The 10,113-nt window shown below is 45.1% G+C and overlaps 1 protein-coding gene across 1 annotated transcript in view; it reads left to right on the top strand.

The window, feature by feature from the left end:
- LOC310799122 (transcription factor SOX-5-like) overlaps positions 1-3,448 on the top strand; it is a gene marked incomplete at both ends in the record, with an annotated part of 31,255 nt that extends 27,807 nt beyond the window's left edge. Inside the window, one exon of the mRNA XM_083661685.1 lies at positions 3,350-3,448. Within this exon, the coding sequence (XP_083517811.1) occupies positions 3,350-3,448 (99 nt within the window). The remainder of the gene's footprint in view (positions 1-3,349) is intronic.
- Positions 3,449-10,113: the final 6,665 nt, after the last annotated feature.

Raw genomic sequence — 10,113 nt, 5'->3', positions numbered from 1 at the left:
TGTCAAGAACCATGCTGCTAGTGCACTAGCAGCAGGCAAGTATCTCTATAACTATAACTATATAACTATAAGTAAAGCCAAAGTCACGCCAACTTCCGGTTTTATCCGGAATTTTTTCCTTTTCATTAAACATAATTTGCAGGACAAAACATATTGTGTTTACTTGTATAACCTTTCCTCTGAATACAGTAACAACATCGTTCCTACCTAAGCAAGAGTGTTAATTTCAGAGTGACCCAGACATGATGGGCTCAGCAAGATTATTTTGAAGTATTCCAAAGTATTACGTTGAGTAATCTAATGGAATATGTTAGAAATTACATTTTAGGGCATGTATTCATCAGTATTCTGTAGTGGAAGACATTTTAAAAGTAACCCTCCTAACACTGCCTATAGAGACCACAACCGCCTTTTGTTGTTGTTTTGTTTTGTCTTTTGTTTTTGACCAGGCTGTAAACATGCTTATTTCTGCTCTAAAGTCATACATATTAACAAGGGGTTCTATGGGGAATGACTCCCTTCTGGAGCCAGTCTCAAGTGCCTATTCAAGGAACTGCAGTTTCTGGTACTTCCGCATTGGCCTCAATTTTCACAACCAGAACTTGGGGCTTGATATTCACTCACTTACACAAACACACACACACACACACACACACACACACACACACACACACACACACACACACACACACACACACACACACACACACACACACACACACACACACACACACACACACACACACACACATCACACACAGTCACACACTCGCCCAACGATCAAACACACATTCATCATCAAAGACTTGGTGGAGAAATACACTGCTTAATCATTCATGAAGAGACTGTCCGCACAATCCCACAATACAGTGGACTGCCAGATTGAGGGCGCCAGGTTCACTGTGTGTGTCTGTGTGTGTGTGTGTGTGTGCATGCGTGTGTGCGTGCGTGCATGCATGCGTGTGTTTTTGTGTTTTGTGTCTGTATGATAAGCCCCCTTGTGATTGCGTTCCCCCTTAACAAGGCTGAGTTCAGCTGTCCCTCCGTGTGTGTGTGTGTGTGTGTGTGTGTGTGTGTGTGTGTGTGTGTGTGTGTGTGTGTGTGTGTGTGTGTTGCGTGCGGTGCGGTGCATGGCACTGCGTGCATGCGTGTGTGTGTGTGTGTGTGTGTGTGTGTGTGTGTGTGTTTGTCTGTGTGTGTGTTCGCCTGCGTCCTTGGCTTTGTTAGGCCCAAACCCCAAAGGCCTGTGAAGAATGCTTTCAACCGTCCACTCGGAAGAGGTGGTGAAATGAAACGAATAATCAAGCTCATGAAAAAGAGAAGAGAGTGACACACATCGTCCATGAAAGGAGGACAAATTACTTATTATCATCACGCGTCCGGTTTGTTTGTTTGTTTGTTTATTTATTAATTAATTAATTAATTAATTAATTAATATATCTAGCACCCCGAAACCCAATTCAAACCAGCGAATACGCATGCACACATACCACTATTTAGGCCATTTACAGAGGCGGACACAACGGCGACACAAGCTAATGATCTGCTTACAGGAGACTGATGGCAGCCGCGCTACGCTAGGATGCATTAATGCAATGACACTCATGCACGACACACACACACACACACACACACACACACACACACACACACACACACACATTACACGTACATTACAGAGTCACATAGTTAATCAGCGTTCAGAAGTAAATGATTGGCTGCTTTCCTGCTTGGCCTAATTGATTCTATACCTGAATGTATCCATGAATGAACATCAGTTATTATCCATCCACACACACAGTTTATTTTGCAACACGTCTGAGGACCTTCTTCCACTGACTACATTCATTCCCTAACCCCTAACTCTAACCCTTACCTTCGCCACCGCATGCCCAACCTTAATCCTTGACCTTTGACCCCTACCCTGAACTCAAAACAGTTGTCACACTTCACCTTAAAGTGGAGCTGAAAGGGCATTCCCAGGATGTGTGATTCCTTATTGCGACGTATTGCGACTGAAACAGGGTAGAGAGGCAGGACATAGCATGTGGAGGAGTTTGATCTGAAACAGGGTAGAGAGGCAGGACATAGCATGTGGAGGAGTTTGATCTGAAACAGGGTAGAGAGGCAGGACATAGCGTGTGGAGGAGTTTGATTAGACCGTTGGACTGGACTTACTGAATGTGAGGAGGCTCCCGAGGGAGAGTGCTGGCTGCCAGTGTAGGCTAGGCACCGGGCTTATATTTCTGGAACGCAAGTTAACGAGCCAATTACAGGACATTTGCATCTACATTAAATGAGGATATTAGCGTTGATTTTATTTTGTATGTTACATATTCATAGGGCCAAGTATATTAACATTTATGGGCTAGAAATGTCTGCCCATGTAGGCAGCCATATTGCCTGCTCAGAATTTTTCCTAGCCATGTAGATTGAATGACAGCAGCTGCTGCCATGTCATATCAAATTGGGTTGAAATGTGATTGTAATGTACTACCTGGCGTAAGCACACTGTACATTTCATTATGAATGGAGACAGCATGGTCGACTTTTGATGTGAAAAACCAAAGACATTGCATTGTTGATTATTTTTTGGGGCATACTAGTTAAATAGGTGCACTGTATAACCAGAAATGTGATCTAAAATAGTTAAAGTCATTTTTCATTTCAGCTCGAGTTTAACCTTTACCCCGATGCACCGATACCCATACTGATATCGGTCTGTTATTGACTCAAATAGCTGAATTGGGAACGGACCGATCTGGTATCGGACACCATTATTTTAATAAATAACAATTCAGTACATTTATATCTATGTATTATTTGTTACATTGTGTTTTACAAAGTTATAATGAGCCCAGTCTCTTCCACACAGTGAGGCATACAGCTTATTAATTAAGCACTGGTATCGGATCGTACTCAGTATGGCAGGTATCGGTATAGGTTTCAGGACTGAAAAAGTTGGAACGGTGCATCCCTAACCCAAACCAAACCTAATCCTAATTCTAATCTTAACCCAGGACCTCAAACCAAAGACCTAACCCAAAACTAGCTCCTTGAAGAGCTGAAATGTCCCCACTCTGAAGGTCTAAAACTCAAACTGCTTCTCACAAGTATAGCACAACAAAAACACACACAGTCTCTCTCACTCACTCACACGCACACGCGCGCGCGCTATACCCCCTACTCTTGTTAAGCTGGAAGTGGTGAGCACATTTCCTCCAACTTTCCTTTGCTCTCTTTCTGTCTGTATCTCTCTGTTCCTCCCTCCCCCTCTCTCTGTCTCTCTCTTTCTCTCTCTCCCTCCCTCTCTCGTTCCCTCATTCTAATTAAACAACTGGTCTCCAAGGTTCCCTCCGGTGTTGCCGGGGACGACTGTTGCCGCCGTGCAGGAAAGCACGTCGGGATGAAAGGAGCTCACCTGCCGAGTGGCTCGGGACTTACCTAGAGCACGCACACGCACGCACACACACATGCGCGCGCGCTCACACACACACACACACACACACACACACACACACACACTGTCTCTCTCTCTCTCTCACACACACACACACACACACACACACACACACATGCACACGCATGCACACGCACATGCTCACACACGCACGTGCACACGCACACACACACACACACACACACACACACACACACGCTTTCTCTCTCTCACACACTTATATATATTATATTATATTATTTATATATATATATATATATATATATATATATATATATATATATATATATATATATATATATATATATATATATATATCTGTCAGGGACAATGCTAAACAACATTGTAAGAGGATACAATAACATGACACAGATGGGTTGCATATAGGATTGCTATAGCCAAGGCTAATTTGTGACCCCAGTCCCTGGTTGGCTATTCTATTAAGACTGGAAGTGCCAGAATTCTATAACTACTAGAAAGGCATGACCGCTTATGATAAATGATAAATACCCAATTGAGAAATTAATGCATTCATTGTCTTAAAAAGACAAAACAACACCAAAAGGTGAAAAGATAAAAATAGACCTAGAGGAAATTCAGTTGAGGTGAAAATAACCACCTATGTTCATATTGGGCCCTATCGTTGCAATCGGCGTAGAAACTGCGTTTAAGGCCTAGCGCTAGGCCGCCTAGCGCAGTTAGTGGGTGTGGATCAGCGCACTCACTATCTTGGTATCGGCGCTACACGCAGCCTCAACCATTATAACCACGCCTTTTAAGCGTAAAATTATGCACAGTCCGCTCATTGGAGAAGTGCAGTACACTTGCCTTTTAAGCTCCAATTCCAGGAGAAATCCGGTAAAACCAGACAAAGCCAAGCCTCTGCCCCCCCCCCCCCTCCCTTCATCCCGTCTGTCTGTCTCCATATATAGGCTATTATTCCATATTATTATGCTTCTCAAACCAATCTAACTGCAGTTTAAATACTGCAAGCATGTACTGTAGGCTAAATACGCTACACTATAGCAAGATCAAAGTGAAAAGAATGTTCTAAATGCATCAGCTAGAAAAATATAGCCTATCCCTATATGATAAGATTAATTAGATTGGTGAAAGTTTGTCCAGAAAGATATCGTTTTCTCTCCCCTGCTGCAGGTAGAATGATGCACATAAATATACCCTACATTATGTAAAGTCATTTACAAATGTGTTTTTATTGTAAAACTAAATGTGAAGTAGGGCAAAGTTATTGGAGCGGACATCACAGTATAGCACATGACAGTAGAAGCACGTTCCGCTGTCACTTATCTAAATCATGTTAAATCGACAAGGGATATATATAGGCCCAGGAGGACATATATGTTTCACATAGGGTGGTGTTTTCATTTCTATGTTTTATTTGGTCCAATATTGAAATGTTCTACAATTGCAGGTTGTGTTACCATTACACATTATTTAGATCTACCTTTATATATATTTCGGCTCATTTGGTTGCTATTTAGTAGCGAAATGGAGTACCACAATGCATGCTGGGACATGCCAGGCAGTGAACTTACAACTTCTTTTTCCTATGGGAAGTGTGTTGTGTCTGTCTGAGCGAGGGAGTCAGAGAGAGAGAGAGAAGGGTGACAGAGAAGAGGCAGAAGAGCGCTCCTCGCAACTGGCGCACTGAATAGGCCTGGTTTCAGAGAGAGACAGAGAAGGGTGACAGGGGAGAGGCAGAAGAGCGCTCTTCGCAACTGGCGCACTGAATAGGCCTGGTTTTCAAAAGCGCAAAACGCTAAATTTACGCCAGTTGGGAAGATATCATTAGGCCGACACGCCCATTCTCGCCCATTCAGGGAGAGCGCCACGCCCATTCTGCCTAAAGCGCATTTGCCAGCGTAAAGCCATGTTGATATCTTCCCGAGGCAGGCGCAAGGCACGTTTTTTTTGCGTTTAAGGCCCGTTTTAGCGCCGAAGGCCTGTGGGAGAATAGGGGCCATTGTCTTTTTGCCTTCTTTATAAGTCATATAAAAACTACTTTAAATTAAAATACAGTTAAAAGCCAGGTACCACCAGCATTTTATATATTAATTCAACAAAGTTATTGCAGTTATTGTTATTACCAAAAGTATTAGATAATTGAGCAAATTATGTATCCGTGTGTCTATAGATGACAGAGAGATAAACAGAGCCCTGACCCTCCTATAGGCAGGAGAGAGATAAACAGAGCCCTGACTCTCCTATAGGCAGGAGAGAGATAAACAGAGCCCTGACTCTCCTATAGGCAGGAGAGAGATAAACAGAGCCCTGACTCTCCTATAGGCAGGAGAGAGATAAACAGAGCCCTGACTCTCCTATAGGTGGCAGAGAGATAAACAGAGCCCTGACTCTCCTATAGGTGGCAGAGAGATAAACAGAGCCCTGACTCTCCTATAGGCAGGAGAGAGATAAACAGAGCCCTGACTCTCCTATAGGCAGGAGAGAGATAAACAGAGCCCTGACTCTCCTATAGGCAGGAGAGAGATAAACAGAGCCCTGACTCTCCTATAGGCAGGAGAGAGATACACAGAGCCCTGACTCTCCTATAGGCAGGAGAGAGATAAACAGAGCCCTGACTCTCCTATAGGCAGGAGAGAGATAAACAGAGACAGGAGGAAGCCAGGGAGAAAATGAGTGAAGCCACCTCACGCTATGAGCGATTTAAGAGCGGCCAGACGCGCCGGCGACAGCAGGTAACAAGCTTTCTATTAGGGCTAACCTACATGGCTAACTCAATCACACTTACACACGCACACACACATACATACATACATACACGCACACACACGTGTGTGCGCACACACACGTGTGTGCGCACACACACGCACACACACATCCACCGTAGGAATGTACACCCCTACCCCCCACATCCCCCCCACACACACACACACACCCCCAAGTCTATACTTACAGTAGCAGCCGCTAATTCAGTGACGAGCCAGGCTCCCCACACCAAACGTTGTTAGCTCTGTGGGAGACGAAGGGACAAACAAAAGAAAAAAACACCAGAAAGCTCTCTCTCTCTCTCTCTCACACATACACACACACACACACACGCGCACACACACACACACACACACACACGCACGCACGCACACGCACACACACACACACACACACACACACACACACACACACACACACACACAGCTCTGTACTCTGTGCATAGGAGATAAGCCAATTGCCTGTGTAATTGTTTAATCACTCCCATTACACAGCGACCAGTGTAATTTGTGTTGTCCTTACACAATGTGTAAAAAAACTACTTGACAGGTGATTGGACGAACCATTTGTCTATCACCGTCTGGGAGGGATATGACGTAGGAGCTCTGCGCTGAGGCTAATAGGCTAGGCTCGGCACAATCAGGGCAAAACAAACTACAAATGTTGGGTGCAAACATTGACTATTCAATTCGCCATTTAAAAGAAAGAAGAAGAATAACTGCAGATGTGTGACTGAATGAACGCTTAGTGCAGGTCGGCCATTTTTGCTGTTTTTGCACGTTAAATGTAATGTTACTGATTGACAAAGCTCAAAGCTCTCTCTGAAGGCTGACTCCCCAAAGACAATTAAATCCTACAACAATTAGTCTTAGTAATAAAGTTTACTAACGTTCATAGTTGATAACGTTACAGCAATATGGTTACATTATCACACTCACTGTAACATCAAGTGTTTAACGTTTATGTTAGCTTGTTATTGCAGCATCTACGCTAGCCTCGGTAGCCACCGCCATGTTCAATAGTGAAAGAACTACAGGGCACAGGCGCTTCTTGGTTCACACCCGGTCTTGCCTAAAGCCCGCCCATAGCTGCCGCTGATTGGTCCGGCCCGGGCCGGCTTCTGTCCAATCCTGGGCCCGTGCTCAGACGGTGCGCGTCTTGTGAACACAATACCGCCCCCACCTGGCAGAGTCAGGCTACACCCTATAGCCCTTGTCCAGAGAAAGTTAATGGACTCCATATTAAAAGACAGCTCTCTCTCTCCCTCTCTCTCTCCCTCCCCCTCTCTCTCTCTCTGTCTCTCCCTCCCTCTCTCTTTCTCTGTCTCTCCCTCTCTCTCTCTAAATTAATTATTGGTTCTATTGCTCGCATGTCCCCTGTTCAGCAATAGGTGAGCGAGGTCTTGCATTAATTGCCGGAGCATATGGTCGCCAACAGATTTTAGCTGTGGGACTCGCACTTTAGCGGCGGGGCTATTTTTTTCGCGGGCGCTCAGATGCGAGCCATATTGTGCGGCGCTGGCAGCTATTGTTCGGCGCATTAACTTCATAGAGCTAATTACTCCCCGATAATAACTTTACCTTGGAGTTTTTTTTAGCGCGCCGTGTGCCAACCAACCTGTTTCACAGCCCATATGTTAATTAGTGGCCACATCTTCATTATGCCGCCGCGGCGCTTTAAGTTCAAGCTGTGCCGCCTGGCGCGCGCTGAACGCCACCTGGAATCACTGCCAAGTATCCAACCTCTACCTCCCCTCTCTCTCTCTCTCTCTATCTCCCTCTCTCTCTGTCTCTCTCTCTCTCTGTCTCTCCCTCTCTCTGTCTCTCTGTCTCTCTCTCCCCCTCTCTCTCTCTCTCTCTCTCCCTCTCTCTCTCTCTCTCTCTCTCTCTCCCTCTCTCTCTCTCTCTCATTCATTCTGTTCCACTTTTTATTTCCTTAGACGTAGATCATCGGGTAGGGTAGATTGGCGATTTCTCTCTCTCTCTCTGTCTTTCTCTTTCTCTGTCTTTTTCTCTCTGTCTCTCTCTTTCTGGCCTCCTTGCCCTTGTGAGAGTTGCGAGGAGAAAGTTTCATGCGTGTTATTTTTATATACTGTATATTTGATATATTTCTGTTTTATCGCTGATTAGAAGAGTTTGGTAGGATATGGGGTTCTTTAAATTTTTTCAGGTTTGGTTTGTTCTTTTTTTTTTCTCTTTTTGAGTGGGTGGTGGTAGCGGTGGTGCAGTGTGATGTCTGGTCAGAGTGTATTGTAGGGTTTCATGTAGGCTTTGGGCCTGATGAGAGAGGAGCTGAGGAGTGTGTTGTAGGTTTTCATGTAGGCTTTGGGTCTGATGAGAGAGGAGCTGAGGAGTGTGTTGTAGGTTTTCATGTAGGCTTTGGGCCTGATGAGAGAGGAGCTGAGGAGTGTGTTGTAGGTTTTCATGTAGGCTTTGGGTCTGATGAGAGAGGAGCTGAGGAGTGTGTTGTAGGTTTTCATGTAGGCTTTGGGCCTGATGAGAGAGGAGCTGAGGAGTGTGTTGTAGGTTTTCATGTAGGCTTTGGGCCTGATGAGAGAGGAGCTGAGGAGTGTGTTGTAGGTTTTCATGTAGGCTTTGGGTCTGATGAGAGAGGAGCTGAGGAGTGTGTTGTAGGTTTTCATGTAGGCTTTGGGCCTGATGAGAGAGGAGCTGAGGAGTGTGTTGTAGGTTTTCATGTAGGCTTTGGGTCTGATGAGAGAGGAGCTGAGGAGTGGCGCGATGGGCACGGTGGCACAGTGGTAGCGCTGTCGCGTCACAGCTAGACGGTCCTGGGTTTGATTCCCGCCTGGGATGCTGCTGTCTCATCAAAAGGGCCTTTCTGTGTGGAGTTTGCATGTTCTCCCCGTGCTCCCCTGGGGTTCCTCGTCAGCATGGGTGTGTGTGTGGCTCGTCGCATGCATGTGGCTCAAACCTGCCACCCTCGTACTGGAAGGCAGGAATCTACCACTGCCCTACCAGGACCCAGCACCCCTCGTTCTCTGAGTTTTCTCTCTCTCTGCCTCCCTCCCTCCTTCTTCTTGGTTTCAAAGTTGACATTATGAGTTCAACTAGATCACGAGGATGGAACATACTCAGCTAATAATACACTTTAAATCATAGCATTATTGCATTATCAATAGGATGTAAAACGATCTGATTAAGCAATGAACATGCTGCAGATGCCAACTGAATGGACACGGAAAGGAATGTGCAGGTTTAGATTCAGGGAGACTGATCTGATGCAATCTGCCAGTGGACCCTTTTTTCACTCTCACACACACACACACACACACACACACCCACACACACATACAGTACACACACACACAGAGTCACATGTGCGGTGTTGCCCTATAGCATGCTGCGTAAACCCTTGGGTATGTACAGTCCTGGAGGGGTGCGCGGGACCATTTTTTAATCAACTTTTTTTTTTATCCAACTTTCAATCATGGAAGATGGAAACCCACAGTAGTGTTTTCTTTGCACCTGTGTTTATCCTGCCTTTTCCACACAAAATGGCCCCCGTGAGAAGGGTCTATATACTATCCTGCTCATCCACTTGGCAAGTGTATAGCCATAGATATTATATTACTATAGATGATTCACGGCAGGCTCTGCCAATTCTAACATATGGTAACAGCAAGTCTCCTAAATGGTCACGTGGTCACCTCTCCCCTGAAGTGTTGTGAGAGGACTGTGCCTGGTGACACGGGGTTAGTGCTGACCTAGCAAGCTAACTTGAAATACAGATCGTGAGTTCCCAAACTCCACACAAACCACACATATAAACACAAAGCTGCCCCTTGTTAGCTCAATACAACTAAGATATTCCATTAAAAATAATTTTCTAGCCACAGATTTAGCTACTACAGTACATCAACGAACTTCACGCTTTAGCTAATCGCT

This window comes from Poromitra crassiceps (assembly GCF_964638095.1).
Source record: "Poromitra crassiceps genome assembly, chromosome: 2".
Taxonomy (NCBI): Eukaryota; Metazoa; Chordata; class Actinopteri; order Beryciformes; family Melamphaidae; genus Poromitra; species Poromitra crassiceps.
Note: the sequence above shows the minus strand (reverse complement) of the source record. Positions and strands in the feature narration are given on the sequence as shown.